Source organism: Glossina fuscipes, unplaced genomic scaffold (assembly GCF_014805625.2).
Source record: "Glossina fuscipes isolate IAEA_lab_2018 unplaced genomic scaffold, Yale_Gfus_2 2, whole genome shotgun sequence".
Classification (NCBI taxonomy): Eukaryota; Metazoa; Arthropoda; class Insecta; order Diptera; family Glossinidae; genus Glossina; species Glossina fuscipes.
Genome location: NW_023998416.1, coordinates 31,428,900 through 31,447,378, shown reverse-complemented (window position 1 = coordinate 31,447,378; position 18,479 = coordinate 31,428,900). Strand labels below are relative to the sequence as shown.

Here is an 18,479-nt window from a genome sequence, read left to right as displayed (position 1 = left end):
TAATCGACGAGAAAACGCTGGAAACGACATTGACAGTAATGGACTTTAGTTTGACTACAGATCAACAGCAAATTACACCGTCTTACGCTATGGATTCCACAATCCAAGACAAAAAGAGAACTGAATTGACTGAACAACCCATCAACCTCCAATCCACAATGATTACAGAAAAATTTTCTGAAGAAATTGAAGAAACTGCCGAGACTACAACATCGTTTTCTTCAGTAAGCTCACATGATTTGGATGAAATGATAACAATTCCTAGAACTACAATAAGATCAGGTGCACTTGAAACCGAATTCTCAAAGCAAACCCCGACTTTTGGCACAACAGCGGCAGCCAAACAAGTATATGGAGATATTGAAGACAAAACAACAACAGCATTTTACGCTACAAGTATTGCAGAAAAAGACGCATCAACAATAATTTTTGCAAGTACTATAATGCCCTTGAAAACTACATCAATCTCGTCAAAACAAACTCTAAGCCCTGAAGCAACAAAAGCAACAGGAAAATTGTTCAAAAAAACTGAACCCACAATCTTAAGGCCTTACGATTTTAGTACGCCAGAGACAGCCAAAACTGAATTATCAACGAAGTCACCAAGTCCAGAAATCTCAACGACAAGTGAAAATTTATCTAAAGAAAGTGAATATCACACACCGACAACTACAAATATTAGCATAACTCCACAAGGTAAGCTCGAAACGGATGCAAGCACTTATGACAATCAAGCAATTACAACTACAAGATTCATAACAACGAAACAAGAGGCAACCATCAGTGCTAGCATACACCCGTTTGATTTTACAAGCACCAATGCTCCGGGAGATTTGATTAAAGAAGGTCAAACAACTGAAGCTTCATATGAAATGGAAATATCTTTAAGCGCGAAAGGGATCACCGAAATGCCCTCCACTACTTTAGAAGGAGAATTGAAGTTTGAAACTTCGAGAAAAACTGAGATTTCTGAAACAACAGAATCTAAAGTCCGCATTCCAACTACTACTAAAATTTCTAGAATTCCATACAGTACAACAACAACCATGGGGGAATTGAAAACAGAAACTAAGTTATCTACAGCAGTAACAATTGCAGAAGAAACTGATAGTCCAGATCAATTTGAGTATTCGGGCCCAACGAGTGAAACTCCGTCTAGCACTTCCGAAAGGAAAGTCGATGTAATGGAAACTAGTGTTACAAGTGGTCCCTCCGAAGAAACAACAGTATTTGAATTTGCGATCGCATCCATAACGCCAGTAGCGGAAGTTAACATTAAGACTGAGAAGATATCATCATCAGAGGTTTCAAGCACAACTGAAGCAACTGGCCTTCCTGTCGTCTCCGAAATAACCTCGACAACGCCAGAAGAAATCAATTCAACCACTTTAGGGAAAGAAACCTCTACTATCAACGAAAATTTTTTAACAGAAAGAAGTTCTGTCGAAGGAAAAGCCACCACGATAAGTGAAACATTTGCTGGAACAATAAAAAAGATGTCGACTACTTTTGTAAACTTAAAAACGCCTTTTGCAACCTCTGAAACTTTTGGAATCAGCAAACAAACATATCTTCCTGAGCCTACGACTCCCGCAACATTTGAAAGGGATGTAACGGCAACAACTCTGACAACAAACAATGCCATTGCCGTAAGTGAAGAGGCGTTTTACGGGACAAAACCTGGAAATAACGGTGAAAAAGTAATTAATATGATAAGTGAAATTCCTATGGCGACAACTTCAAGTGATATAACGGAAATGAAAGACATCAGTCTGTCTGAAACTACCAAAAGCTTTTATAAAACTTCAGAGGAAGAATTGGAAACTACAGAATCTCCTAAGACTACAGCTACAGGAACTTCTGCAATAAAAACTGAAGCATCTGAAACTCGAACTAATGCTCGAGAAACTACTACAGCAATACCAGCTAGACTCGCTTCATCCACTAAGGTCGCAATTAGTACAGAAAATGATGTAACAACAATCAAAATCGGGTTGGAAGCAATAACACAAGAGGTATCCAAAATAGGAACAGTTCATACTTTTTCAATTCCAGAAGTTACAACAGCTCATGAACTTGTTACAGCTTTTACGACCACAGGAGAAACAGAGGAAACTATGGCAACACGCAAAAAGCTATTAGAAATAACAACACCGTACTACGTATCTAAACAATCTGAAGATGCCCCTAGAACTGAAGACACAACTGAAGCCGTTGGTACCGAATTTGTTCAAACACTTACGGAAAAAACGACAATGAAAGAATTTTCAACTACTCCAAAATATAAGGTAGCTGCAACAACGACCGAAAAGGACGTTAAAAGCCAACCCGTTGACGTTTCAAAACTTGCAAAACAACTGTCATGGGCGGAATTAAAGAAACCCCAATGATAACAAGAGCTGAAACTTCCACTGAAAGCGAACAAGTAACGACGTCGTCTTCGTTAACAGACGAAACTACAAAAGCAATCACATACCTAACCCCTTTAACAAGTGCTCAGACAGTACCTGTTTCGTTCATGGAACCAGCGACTAACACAAGTTTTACAAAGTCCGCTGAAACTACAACCGAAGCTGAACTTTTTCCCAAAGCAGCGACGGAAAAAGATATTGTCAAGGAACACGGACCAACTACATTTGCAACATTTAATGTAACTGGAAAGGACAGTTACCTACATGAAACTTTAGAAACAACACAAGCAAGATCTGAAACCGAAATGCCATTTGCTACATCACTAACAGAATTACACAAACCAACAGAGAAAAGCGATCTAATCACACTCAAGGCGGATTTTTTTACATCTGCTGAAACAACAGAAGGCGATATCAAACTTCTAGGAACAACTACACAGATTTCCACAGGAAAAACAACTCTGGAGATAATTGCGCAAGCTCCACTTATAACATCAACCGAAAAAATTTTGAAGTTTGAAACAACTAGTCCTCCGTTAGAGTCAACAATACCTACCGATTTCATTGAAAAAACAACTAAGGAAATAACAAGAGCTGAAACTTCCACTGAAAGCGAACAAGTAACGACGTCATCTTCGTTAACAGACGAAACTACAAAAGCAATCACATACCTAACCTCTTTAACAAGTGCTCAGACAGTACCTGTTTCGTTCATGGAACCAGCGACTAACACAAGTTTTACAAAGTCCGCTGAAACTACAACCGAAGCTGAACTTTTTCCCAAAGCAGCGACGGAAAAAGATATTGTCAAGGAACACGGACCAACTACATTTGCAACATTTAATGTAACTGGAAAGGACAGTTACCTACATGAAACTTTAGAAACAACACAAGCAAGATCTGAAACCGAAATGCCGTTTGCTACATCACTAACAGAATTACACAAACCAACAGAGAAAAGCGATCTAATCACACTCAAGACGGATTTTTTTACATCTGCTGAAACAACAGAAGGCGATATCAAACTTCTAGGAACAACTACACAGATTTCCACAGGAAAAACAACTCTGGAGATAATTGCGCAAGCTCCACTTATAACATCAACCGAAAAAATTTTGAAGTTTGAAACAACTAGTCCTCCGTTAGAGTCAACAATACCTACCGATTTCATTGAAAAAACAACTAAGGAAATTGTCCACGGAACTCCGAAAACTTTTAAGCCCTTTCATTTGGACGAGATTTCAACGAAAACCATAAAAGAGCTGATTACAACAACGGATTCGGTTGCTACTACTCAAAAAGCATTTGATGTTACGCAACCAACGGTTTTCACTAAAACATCTGTGGTTGATGATAGCCTAAGCCCCGACACTATCTCAATCACAACAAATATTGCTTCCACAATTCAAGAAAGTTCAGTTCCAACTTTTAAAACAACCAAAAGTATCTCAGACACTACAAGGCCGCCAGAATCCACAACGCGACCTGCTTTGTATGAAACATCGGTTACAGATGAGCAAAAGCTAAGAGAAACAACGATGGAAACTGAACGCCCATTATTCGAAACTGCAGCATCCTTGAAAGCTCACTTAATAACAACTGCAATACCCACAGCAATTTCAACGATCAAAGAGACGGCAATGAAACCACCAACAGTTTCTGGAGATGAAAAAACAACAGTAGCTATTACTGGACTGACTGAAGGGTCCACTATTTTAACAACCGAAGCATCCATTACAAAAGCTGCTAAAGAAACTTTACAAACCACAACGTTAAAAATTTCCAAAGAGAAAGAGAGAATTACGCCGAAATATGCACACAAGCCTACAATAACAACTGTTGATACTACGATTAAGTATTCTAGCACGTTCAATCTACAAGATGAAGAGAGTAAAAAATCCACTCAATCTTACTTTAGCTCTTTAGTGCCCACTTCTGCAAGTACCATTTCGGACGGAGCGTTTGGTGGCATTACTGAAACTAATTTATTTGATACAAGTGGAGGAATATCTGAGAGAAACACAACGACTCCGAAAACGCTAAAAGCTACTACATCAAATAAGTCCGATATACCTCAGGAAACTGCGCTGACGGGAGAGCCAAGAGAAGGCATCACCACCATTAAATTTTCTACAACTTCAGCCATTGAAGAAACTGAAACTAGTGCTATGCCACCAATTTTGTTACCTACATCAAGCGCTGGGATTCCATATTTAAAAACACGAATTCCAGACATAGCGCCAGAGTCATCTACAAAAAAAACTGAAATCTTCTTCACGATTTCAACTGCTACAACAAATGAACGGGCTCCGATAGATCATAAAATTAAATTTCCCCCGACATCGACTCCTAAAGCTAAAAAGACTTCAACAGACCATCACGAAAGCACTACTAGCACGAGCGAAGATGCAAGTACAAAAACGTATCAATTTACAACAAAATTATTGGACGAACGTACTACCATTGTCAGCAGGTTGTCAGCGGGTGTTCCAGTAAGTACGGAGACTTCTATAAGCACAACCCAAACCCCGATTACTCCTCATAAGTACGAAGAACCCTTAGAAATATCACCAACTGAGCGAACAAACACAGATTTTACAATTTCCTCTACTGAAATAACGGAAACAGTTGATGGGATAATAACCAAAGCAACAGAAGAAGCACCTTACTCTGGAACAGTAACACAAGCCATCTTTAAGGCCAAAAACGGATACGAAGTGTTTACAAATGATTCAACGAACCTACCTTTGTCTACTGATCGTACTACTCCACAACAAGACACAACGCTCGAAGGCGAAACCGAGGCATCAACTATAGAACCTACTAAACAAGAAATAGAAACAACAACAGTTTCAGTTAGTGAAGCTATCACAGCATCGCAGAAAGAACTAACAACTGAAATTGAAACAATTCACCAATCTACGCTTTTCCAAATACCCACATTTATAATGACCCCAACGGATCATACTACTCAACAAGTGAAAGAATATCGAGAGCTTTCAACTGATGCAACTGTCACATCATCCATGCCAACATCGAGTTCCACCACTATACAATATGGATCAATAGACAAACGTAAAAAGTTAACCGAAATAACAACGTTCACCTCCGGAACAACTGTAGGAGGTTTAGAGGAACCAATTAGTGAAACAGAAGCAGAAATAATTGAAATTTCTACACTTCCCGCTTATTCGTCTTTAATGACTCTTGCTTCTAGTCCAAAAATTATAGAAGAAAACTTCACCACAAATGTGGCAGATTCAGTAACCACTACCACTCCAAGTACAAGACCTGCAGTGATTGCACTGGTAACAGAACCCAGAAAATCGGATGTTCTCGAGATCACGAGCTCTCCCCTTGTAAGTTTAAAGATTACTACTGATCTTCCAAAGGTTGCATCAAGGGAAATGGAGGAGCCGATGACTGCTGAAAGTCAGCGTTCTACAATTCCTCCCACGTCGACAGAACTCCGCCAAACAACGGAGGAGATCATAAAGCAATTTACGGATATTTCTAAATTAATGGATTACGAAACATCAACGCGATCAACCCAAATCATTTCCGAAAAGCGAACAACTGTAAAAGATGCAACGGACGAGGGTACAACTCGAATATTTGAAGCTTCAACACAATTCCAACAACCAACAATTGTGCAATTCGATAAAAAATCTTATACCACATTTGCAACAAAGTTTTTTGGAAGAACAACTGGTATTCCATATGTAGCTGTCACTCCCTTCATGAAAGAAATGACTGATTACATAACAACAGAACACTCGAAAAAAGAAGAAAGCTCTTCAACCTATCCTAGTGCAGAAGAAACCGCAAAAATTTCTCCGAACACGTCTACTTTTTTCAATTCATATGGAAAAGATACACACAAACCTGAAGAAAGTACTTCTGAAATCCCTCAAAACGGGAAAGAAGAAGAACAAACAACAAATATAAAAATTCAAAAGCTCACTACCCTAAAACCAACAGCTACAAAAACTATTTTCCCGGACAAGGAAATTGCAACTTTGACCATTGAAGAATTGGAAGATACTTCAAAACTTTTTACTACGCCAAAATCTCTAACCGAAATCATGTCGACATCATCAGAAATAGAGACGAAAACTCCGCCGTCCACAGGTTCCTTCGTTACCACTGAATTCATTGCCAGAACTGGGGATATAACCAAAGTTCCCGAAAGTTTGCCGTTATCAAACCCACAAAATACTGCATTATTAGAGAAACAAACAACTGAGATGCAAACTGAGTTAGGCGATATTGTCGAAAGCACCAGTAATACACCTAGTGTTTTCTCCACAGCACAAGGACCAACTGAAGAGACAGACACCGAACGAACTACTAAAGTAACAACCAGAACAAAAGTCATCGCCACGGAATTTCCTACCACTGCTCTTCTTTCAGAAACCACCCAGAAAGCTTCAAGTTTTAGCGACGCAGCCGTTCTCTACAGCTCTGTTGCTTTTGCAACGGAGAAGGAAACTTCTACGATGGAATCTTCTGTAACGGATGTTACATTTCCGAAAGAGGAAAAAACAACATTAACTGAAATCACGGAATCCTTTACTCCAGCAGGAGAATTAACAGAAGCAGAAGGTACGATCTTTTCTACCACGACACCGTACAAAGTAGCAAGAACAACGGAAACTCCAAAAGAAGTTACTAAATTTTCATCTGTAACCGAATCATCAAAAGAAACCTATATACCAAGTGAACTATCTAAAACAGAAATAACATCAATGTTTCCTCCAGAAGAGAAATCAACCGAATTTCCAGAAAAACGGAAAACTACTTTGCCTTCCCCAAAAAGGGAACAACTTCATGAAACAAGCGAAACTCTTGAAGGCGAAATGTCAACCATAACTCTCCGTGAAACTCTAGGCACTGTAGAAAGTACTACTGCACAAATTCCGTCACCATCAAATGAATCTTTCAAGGAAAAAAATGTTACAACTACTTCTCCCAAGGGTATAACTAATTTACCTATGATTACAGCTCAATCCACAACTGAATCAGATAATCTTAATGCAACAATCCCAGCGAATGAAAATAAAAAAGAGTCATCGACTCTTTCAACGCCCAAATATCCTGAAGTTGCGGCACCTTCAATTACAACAACAGAAATGCAACCGTTTTACACAACAAGAACAACTTCTCAAAAGAAGAATGTAACTTTTCCAGCTACTAGATATACTTCAATCTCAGACGCAATTACTTTGCGAGCTGAAACTTCCTCAAGTATGACAGATTTCCCAGCCGCTGCGACCATTAAAAAATGGAAAACAACTTCCCCTCGTACAGAATTTGTGACCTTAAGACCAGCTGCAATTCTTCCGAGCGTTAATTACACTGAAACTAAACCGACTATTTTACCGAAAGCGACCACTAGACGTTTCGACTTAACAACGCTAATGACTATGATGACTGAAAAGCCTATGATGTTTGCTACAACCACACAATTAACGGCAAGAACAGACCTATGCTGTATCGATAATAATGACTGTCAGGATGACGAGACATGCATTGGCCGGCATTGTAGACGACCCTGCGATCACTATGATAAGCTTTGTAACCGCCATAAACCTAAATATACACTGTGTCATACCGTGAACCACACGGCCATGTGTTACTGCCATAATACGCAACAAAAAAATCTAACAACAAACGTTTGCCGTGTAATAGCAGGTAACTGATAATATTTTTTACATGTAAATCAACGTATACTCAGAGCCGTATATGTATGGAATGGAATGGAATGCAAAAAGATATAAAAGCAACAGAAAAATATAATTCAACTTATGATGTGTTATGTGAGGTTAAGGATTCCGCAAAAAAAAAAAAACGGCCTCATGAAACACCCTACGAGTAGGTGCCATTTGGGCCAAAAAAAGAGAACAAACACATTTGCTACTACATCATCAGGATATTTCTTCTGACCATTACGGGTTTTCTGCCATATTTATTTGTTTATTTGCTCTCAATTACACTGAAATGATATTCCACACCATTTACAAATCATTACCGCTAGTTATACCACAAATTGAATGTATTTTCGTTGTCGTTTTATCTCTCATTCTCTCTACTCTACTCTATAAGTTATTGTTATACGTACATTTTTTTTTTTTTTTGGCATTTTTTGTAAAAGTAAATGAGTTGAAGTATATATATCCTATACTTCTCCATTTGTTGACCTTGCATGAAGAAAAAATGAATGAAGAGTGTGAGCTGAATCTTAGTTTCCCTTTGGCTGCTTCTTTTTCTCACTGTGTTGCAATGTTTCTCTGTATTTTATTTTGTGCAAGAGTATGGTTTCTTTGAATAAATTTTTAATGTTTCTTAGATATAGAAGCCTTTGTAGCAATTGCTAAACCATTTCTATGGGTAAGAAAGTAAAAAAAAATATTATTAACTGCATGTCTTCTTCTACGACGTGTAACTTTGAAAATTATTTGCATATAATTAAAATTTTAAGTTATTTTGATATTTTTTACAAGGCTGTTGTTCGAATTTTATCGCACGATAACGTAGTAAAAATAAAAAAAACTTGAATCGCATTAATTAACGCACATCACGTAACATCATGGTACGCGTCTCGTGTTACAGCCATTCGGCGACATACTATGTCGTTTATACTTGAAACGGTGTATAAACAAAAGGAACCAAGTCGGAAAAAGATCTAATGGAATTCTCAATTATTTCATTTCACGACAACGAACTCAAGTAAAAAAGTAATTTTCTGAGCAAAAATCCTTTAGAATAAAGTGACATTATAATTTGTTTTATTGGTTTCCTTCGTTTTTACCTTTTCACGTAGTAAATCTTACAAAATGTATTTTCATATGCAACTATGCAAACGGGGACGCAGTTAAAAAATTACGTTTTTATTTATTTTAATTTAATTTAATTATGCTTCGATTGCTCGTAACGTATCAATTTTTATCATACGAATCAGATGAAAACATTTCGCGTAATGTCATGTGATAAAAGTTTTCTTACATCTTCGTAACTACAGCCTGAAAGAAATGTTTAACTAACCTGGTAAGAGTAGAAAGGTAAACAGGTGCTGGTGTATGCGTTTTGTTTTTATTTACTTGTATATGTTATATTTGCTTGCTCTTATTTTAATTACTAAGCGACTTTCTCTTAAATATCATTTAAAGAGAATTCTTAAAATTTAACGAATTAGTAATTTGACAACTCAAGATGAGTACTTGACAAACACTTTTTTTCTACACACAACGTAATTCGTACTTTAAGAAGAATGCTACTCTGAACATTCTATTTAAGGCCAATGAGAAGCTTATACGACAGGCAAAGCTAATTGGTCTCTTTTCTTTTTTTCTTTGTGCTTTTTTCTTTCTTTTTTTTTCTTCGTTTTTTGTTTTGAAATGGACATTATATTTGAATTGATGAACGTATAGAAATCGGTTGTTCTGCAAACCATGACTGCCCCAGTCAAAAATCTTGCATAAATGCAGTTTGCACTGATCCTTGCACACTGGCTAACCCGTGTGGATATCAACAAGAATGCAAGGTTATCGATCATCAGCCTGTATGCTCACAAGGTAAATGCATCTTTCACAAAAACAAAGTGGTATTGAACTTAGAAAATACTAGGAAACTGAGAACTAGGACAGAGTAGCCGCTTTCCTTTTCTTTTACCTCTCTTCTCTTTTTTATAGTCTATGCTACTTATTGTACAAGGGTATATTAATCTATTACGAATAAATACAATATCCAGAAGGATTTGAGACAAACATACATATCATTATACCGATCTAATCGTATGTGCCCGTCTTGGAATCTTGTCTTTGCACTTTTTGAGATATTTTGAGGGAATTTGGTATACCGACGCATTTTGGCCCAAGGACGAACACTATCAAAAATGGTCCGAATCGAACCACTTTTTTAGCCATATCCAATATAACACCTTATATTGAATTTTATATGAACAACTTTATTGAGTGATTGTTAAAAACGAGTAATGTTTTAAAAGAGGAATTAAATGAACTTTCATTTTTATCTCCTCTTATGTCAAGCATTACACTAGTGTTCGCAGAATTAAGTAATTATTGCAAGTTTCGATGTCATTATAATCACCAGCTTTAATCCTTAAATGCATGACATTTAATTTTTGATAAGTAAAATTTGAAATCAAACGGGAAATGTGTGTAGTTAGTGCAGAGAATACAAAAACAACAACTGTATAAGGATTGTTCTTTAATTTTCAAAAGGATATTAATTATTTCTACATCATCGTGAACAATGGCTCCTCGAGTTGTACAAATCTACTGCGTACAATAATACTTCAAAGATGAATAATGTATTCATTGTGCTACAATACACAAAAATCCACAAAAAAAAGATATTTTTGGCGTTTAAATGTGAAGGAACATTGCCTTCCTTGTTTTATTCGACGCTTTTACCTTGTTCCTGTTCGAAAACAATTTTTCCGGTTTGATTTAATACCCTTTGTCATATAAATAATCGTAATTCGTAACACCCACCGAAACGAGATTGTACAGCGAGATAGCACGCCGCATGTTACAAATAAAGGAGAAAAGTGTCAAGATTCCCGTAACGTTCGGAAAGGATAAAATAACATGGTAAAATTAAAACTAGAAAAAACGCTATGCTGCTACATAATATAATACAAGGTTTTAAATATACGATGGAGATCTGCATCGCCAAGGGTTAGATAATATGTAGCATCTGACTTTTCAAATACATTTGTTTTTCTGCACTTTGTACTAAGCTCTTCCACATTTCGACGAATGTTCTATTTTATCACAGTAGTGTACTGATATAGTCTCTAAGAAAATCTACTAAATTAAAAAATTATTAAAAATTAATTTTGCTTTGTCACATTAGTCACTGGCCGTACACCCGGCTGCGAGCATTGCCCGCCCGGTACTACTTGTGATCCCTCCACGGGCGCCTGCATCAAGGGTAAGTCGATAACTTTATAAATAATTTTTCACTTGCATTTTTAATTTGGCTTTTAACAAATTGTTCATATAATAAATAACTGGAAGGAAAATGTATAATGAAAAAAAAATTCATTGCAAAACATCAAACAAAACTACTACTAACAATATTTGTAAATATGTGAATATATGATTTTCTAAAATTTTAAATGTGTATATATGTTTTTCTTCAATACCTATCATTTCCGCACTACCCTAAACACTCCATAATCCATGAAAAATCCTCTACATATGCGAAAAACATTCCTTGTGTATATATTAAATGTTTTTAGATAAGAGAATCATAACCGCAAACACTAGCACAAGTGAAATAACTACTAGAACTCCTATCACTACCATTACCAATACTACTAGTACTACTTCCAAAAATACCACTGCCATTAATACCACATTTGAGTCTACCATAAGACCCAACGTAGAAATTGAGGATGGCACTCAAATTAGTACGAGTAGTACGACAATGCCGCACAAACCAAAAACTACTAAAAAGGAAGATGAAGGAAGATTTATAACTGTTACAACCGAAAAAGCAAAAACTACCCGAAAAGAAGATGATTCTTTTGATTTAGCAACGACAACAACAGAAAAAATGAGCATCACAACAGCAGCAAAAGATGAAGACATAAAAACGACTACGTTGCCTAGCCGAACAACCACTTATGCTGCTGGTCTCACCGCAACGTCGAAATCTGGACCACCCAAAGGCTATCGTGATGGTGAAAATAACATAACTGACACTACGGCCTTTGAAATGGCTTCCACTCAAGCAGCTAACACATCAACAACTCTTGCAACAAGCAGCATCACCCCTTATGCTAGGGGTGAAGATGTGAAAGGTATATTTAACGTGCGCACGAGTACTACCCCTAAAATGAAAACTACAAGAATTGACACTTCTAACGAGTTTGATGATTACAATATAACGACCATGTTTACTACAACGCCACGCTATGATGGTATCACCTTTCCTGTAATAATGGTTACAGATGATTTGGAAAATGAATCATCTGCAAATAAGAGTTTTATATCAAAATCTTCAGATATTGAGAAAATGTTAACAATGTTTCCGGTTATAACACCTGAATCGACTACGCCAACCGATCATCCACGTACTATGCCAGCCATCGTCAAGCAAACACAATCTGATTTGGTAGAACCCATTGTAAACACAGCCACCGGTATTATAACTAATATCATAACCCAAACCAGAGACATTGCCAGCACCACTAACAAATCCGTTATGGATTCGAACACAATGAGCACTATAAAATCGAAAATTATAGAAGACTCCTCCTCCACCATATTTCCAGTAATCACAGAGAAAATAACTGAAATATCTGAAATACCCGGGACGACGGCCACTATGCCCGGTGTAGTACTAGAGCCAATGATATCCGTCACAACAAATGCAAATCCTCTTATGACAATAGACAATAGTATATACAATAATGTAAACGTAACCATTACCACCACAACTCCAACAGTTGTCACAGTGATTAACACTACTTGTACAGTTCATACTAATTGTGGCCTTAACCAATTGTGTATTATGGGACAATGTCGTCTTAAGTGTCGCGGTGATGGACACAATGAATACGATTGTGTAAAAGGTATATTTTTAGTTTAAACGTAAGACTATTGGGCAAGACAAATAATATTCAGTTTAAAACGAATTTGTCAAAACCCATCATCATAAAATGTTTTAAATAAAAGAGGTAAAATCAGCTTAGCACAGAACTTGGATGCATCTAAAACGTTGTTAGATAGATTTTCGCAAAATTCTGAATGCGTCGGCTTTTGAGCTTTTTATGCGCTCGATATTAGACTAATTGAACATTTTCTAGAGAAAATAATACAATAAAGTTATAGTCGAAGAATGACTTTATTCTTCGTTTTTAACGAACGAACGCGTGTAAGATTACGTTACAGTTTACTATAATACATTCACCATTTCACAATGAATTTCCATTGCTTTTAAATCTATTGAAATTTCAAAAACGCCCGTTCACATGGGCGTTGGAATTTGAAGGAATAATAAGTAAATATATTTGAGTAAATTCTCAATCAACTTACCATTGCAGTTGATCGAAAAGGTATTTGCGAATATATATGCGCCCACTTCAAGTGATATTCCTTGGAGAAAAAAATCTAACGTTTGATGATGGTGGGTACAGAAAGAAATTCTTTTTTTATTTAAATTTACAGAATGAAAATTTATTTATTTCTAAGTGCCATAGGCAAAATTCGTAAAACAAAAATATACAAAAGTTTTATATTAGTTAAATCCGCCTGAGTGGCCGAATAGGCAAGAGTCTCAACTCAATGGTCGTGGGTTCAAATCTCAAGTGCGGTAGTATTTGTATTAAAGCTGAGAGCCTTAGAATGCTAGTACTTTAGGACTTTAGTTTTAGAATTTATTCTCTGGCTAAATTTATAATAATAATATTAATAGGTTAGCTGAGACAACTGTCTGTATAGGCCCCAAAGGATATCCATAGATCAAATTATATAACATAATCCAAATTTCTTTTCGAAAGCAGTTAATAACATAAATATATTCAAAATTTTCGTCAAAAAATTTGATCAATTTTCGTTCTCATAAAAAATCGTGCACTGCGGAAATAAGAATTCCTGTGAGGAGAGGAATATAGCGTTCCTTACATATCAAAATGAAGGAAAAAGGTACCACATTTGTAAAACACATTTGCCGGTGGTTGAATCTGTCATATCTTCAAAAAAACTGCAATTTTCTAACTACTCTCTTAGATCAACTTTAAGGATAATCAATAGCTAAATCGTTACTACAAAAAATCAAAATTCGAAGTTTATTTTAAATATGCATCAATGTTCTGTAAACCTACAAGACGAAAACAGTTATGTCGATGTAATATTTTATTAATACCTGGAATAAAACTCCGACCGGAATTAAGTTTTGAATTAATTAGCGTAACATCCAAAAGAATTTTACGCACACCTGTATATAAAATCTTTGAGCACACGTTTGTTATACATACACATTTTTCTTATACTCAACTGTACATAAAACATTCTACCCATTGAGACTTTTATGTATTTCCTTTAGCAATAGATATGTACATATTATTTCTTAAAAAAAAAATAGAATACTAATTTTTATTAATAATTAATAGTTAATAACATTTAACCTTTAACATTTCTAACCTGAATTAAACTCGAACGTGTAGAATCGCCTGGTACACCCAAAACTCCCGAGCCCTGTCAATCAAATAACGATTGCATAGAAAGTGAAGCATGTTATATGGGCTTGTGTCAAGATCCTTGTGAGTTTGCGAACGCTTGTGCCGCCTCAGCAAAATGTAAGGCAAAAATGCATCGACCTATTTGCTCGTGTCCACCCGGACATCTTGGCAATCCCACCATTAAGTGCATGCCCACAGAAAAAGCAAGTAAGCAATACCTAACAATTAACAATTAACTGGAAATTAATCATGCAATCTTTGTTGGGATAAATGATCAACTTGATTCATCATCTTTAGTTACCATTTTTAAATTTTGTTTTGCTTTACCCATTGAAGCTATTTTATGTTTATATCTCTCGTTTAGTTGAATGTTTCGAAGATTCAGACTGCTCCATCACTGAGGCGTGCATTAATCAACGATGTCAACATCCCTGCGATGTTCATGACCCTTGCGCACAAAACGCCATCTGTGTGAATACAAACCATGCAGCTGATTGCAACTGCAGTTATGGCTACGAGGGTAATGGCTATATAGGCTGCCAGCCAGGTTTGTGTTGTCTGTTTCCCTTTTACATTTATTGCCCGGCACTCAATTCAACTTATCTTAAATTTCTTTTGTTTCAATTACTGCAACACTGTATATTATGGCAAACAAACTGTTTTGCACGTGTATAAAATACACTGAAAACACACACAAACCCAACTGATACATCTTAATCCCCTTGTACATATGAATTCGTTACCATTCCCAATAATTCCGCTTCTCCACAAATAAATTGAATACAACTAAATAGCACCGAAATATTCGCCTGTATGTCAATACAATGAGGATTGCCCGCCAAGCAAGCTATGCGATCGTCTGAATCGCCGTTGTATCAACCCTTGCCAAGAAGATTCGTGTGGAGAAAATGCTGAATGTATACCGGTCAATCACGGTATTGAATGCAGATGTTTGCCGGGCTTTGTCGGCAATGCTTACTTAGATTGTACTGTTTTGCAAAGCTGCCGGTCAGATTCAGAATGTGATGTACATCACGCTTGTATGAACGGAAAGTGTTCCTCGCCCTGTAGCTGCGGTTCGAATGCATTGTGCGATGTAGTAAATCATCGTGGTATTTGTAAATGCCCACCAGGTTATGCGGGTAATCCAAATATAACGTGTAGTCCACCGAACAATCTATGCGAACCTAATCCTTGCGGTCTTAATGCTTTGTGTGAATTAGATAACGGCAATCCGATTTGTTATTGCCCTAAAGGATTAACCGGTAATCCTTTCAAAAACTGCAGTAAGTATAAATTTTGAAATATTTTGTAATCACGCATACTATGCGTCGCTATCTTCAATATTTTCAGTTCCAGAAGGCGGCGAATGTGCACCAAATCCTTGCGGACCGAATTCGGGGTGTCGTCTTGTGGAGAATAGACCTATCTGTTTTTGTTTACCGGAATATGAAGGTCAACCTCCACAAATACCTTGTGATTTACCCAGCAATCCTTGTGATCCTTCACCTTGCGGTCCGAATACACAGTGCTCTGTTCTTGCGAACGGCTTTTCCAAATGCACCTGTTTGCCTGGTTATGTTGAAAGTCCTAATACGATACGCGGATGCATTGAACCTGTCAATCCTTGTGATCCTAACTCATGTGGGATTGGTGCAATATGTGATTCAACCCGTAATCCGGTTTGCTTCTGCCCTGACAATAAAATCGGCAATCCATTTCGCTTGTGCGAAAATCCTTCATTGTCGGTTGAATTATGTAGACCTAATCCTTGCGGACGTAATGCTGATTGCTACGTAGCGGCTAATCGTGAAGAATGTTATTGCCGCGCGGGTTACGTTGGAGACCCATACCTAGGTTGCCGGGATGCACCGCGTTCAGCTTGTGTAACAAACCCCTGTGGACCACATGCACAATGTGTAATATCTGGAAATGGACAAAATACTTGCGTATGTCCTGATGGACTATCCGGCGATCCTACGTCCCTGTCGGGTTGTCGTTCTTACGAATGCGAAGTTGACGACGATTGCTCTGTAGACAAAGCATGCATTGGATTTAAATGCCATGATCCTTGCCCCGGAGCTTGTGGACACGGTACCAATTGTCTTGTGGAGCATCATCATCCCGTTTGCACTTGCACCGCTGGTCTGACGGGAAACCCAGGGATCTTTTGTTACGCACTTGATATACCTAAGCAGCAAAAGAATCCCTGCATTCCAAGCCCTTGCGGCTTAAATAGCGAATGCAAAGTTCTTAACAACCGAGCCCTCTGTTCCTGTTTGCAAGATTACTTGGGAGATCCCCAAAGTGGCTGTCACCCTGAATGTGAAATAAACTCAGATTGCGATCCAGCACAAGCTTGCATCAATCGAAAATGTGTAGACCCATGCGCCGGTACCGTGTGTGGCATAAATGCTTTGTGTGGAGTACAACAGCATACTCCGATATGCCGTTGTCTTGACGGCTTCACTGGTAATGCTTTCCATCAATGCATTACAATTGGCGCTCTAAAAAATGTTTCGCGCGATCCCTGCAATCCTTCACCATGCGGTCCTAATGATGTTTGCTCTGTTCACGGAGATGGAGTTGCTCTTTGCGATCCATGCTTTGGTCATGATGCTGAATATGACCCTCGGTGTAGACCGGAATGTATATTTAATTCGGATTGTCCTTTCGACAAGGCTTGCTTAGGCCGAAAATGTTTGGATCCATGCTCGGGCTCGTGCGGTCGTGGAGCTCTATGTTACGTTTACGAACACAATCCTATTTGTCAATGTCCATCTGGATTTTACGGGAACCCCTACGAACACTGTTCTATACCCTTAGTTGATAAGCCTGCCTTGTCGCAAACTTGCGCCAAACGGCAATGCGGTTCCAATTCGGAATGCAAAAGGCAAGGTAACACTTTAATCTGTGTTTGTCGTCAAGGCTACTTTGGTAACCCATACATAGGATGTCGACCAGAATGTGTCTTGAATTCGGATTGCCCTGCCGATAAAGCTTGTGTGAATACTAAGTGTTTGCACGTCTGCAACGGCATATGCGGTGTAAATGCTCTTTGTCGTGTAGTTAATCATGCTCCTATGTGCATATGCTCACAAGGGTACACAGGAGACCCTTTCAAATCATGCAGTCCTCAACCACAAATTTCTCTAACATATCTTCCGGTAGGCGTACCCCCAAATCCGTGCGAGCCTTCGCCTTGTGGACCTAACTCGAGATGTTTGATTTCGCCTGAAGGTTATGCGGCTTGTTCCTGTTTGCCTGGCTTTAAGGGCTCTCCACCTGTTTGTCAACCAGAATGCGTAGTGAGTTCAGAATGTGCTTTGTATCAAGCTTGTATCAACCACCACTGTGCCGACCCCTGCCCCGGTACTTGCGGTGTAAATGCTCGTTGCCAGGTTCTTAATCATAATCCGATATGTTCATGTGATGTTGGCCACGAAGGAGATCCATTTATATATTGTGCTCTAGCGAAAGAAAAACCAAAAGAAGCAGATCCAAAACCAATCAACCCCTGTGCACCTTCACCCTGTGGGCCAAACTCAATATGTCAAGTGAAACAAAATAGACCAGTATGTTCGTGCGTAGCCAATTATATTGGAAGTCCACCATTCTGTCGACCCGAATGTACTCTTAATAATGAATGTCCAGCCGATAAAGCTTGTATACGTGAGAAATGTGAAAATCCTTGCACTAATACTTGCGGATATAATGCTCGATGTTCCGTAATTGCTCACTCAGCTTATTGTAGCTGTGAAGACGGATACGAAGGCGACGCCTTTGTGGGGTGTTCTAAGATTATAAGTAAGTAAATCGATGTAATCAACTAAAGAAAAGTTTTTCCATACTGT

At 37.9% G+C, this 18,479-nt stretch overlaps 1 protein-coding gene across 1 annotated transcript in view; it reads left to right on the top strand.

Annotated features, from left to right (window-relative positions):
• LOC119634258 overlaps positions 1–18,479 on the top strand; it is a 181,111-nt gene that overhangs the window by 120,713 nt on the left and 41,919 nt on the right. Inside the window, exons 14-18 of the mRNA XM_038028333.1 lie at positions 9,842–9,985; positions 11,292–11,369; positions 14,990–15,172; positions 15,420–15,911; positions 15,979–18,432. Of these exons, the coding sequence (XP_037884261.1) occupies positions 9,842–9,985; positions 11,292–11,369; positions 14,990–15,172; positions 15,420–15,911; positions 15,979–18,432 (3,351 nt within the window). The remainder of the gene's footprint in view (positions 1–9,841; positions 9,986–11,291; positions 11,370–14,989; positions 15,173–15,419; positions 15,912–15,978; positions 18,433–18,479) is intronic.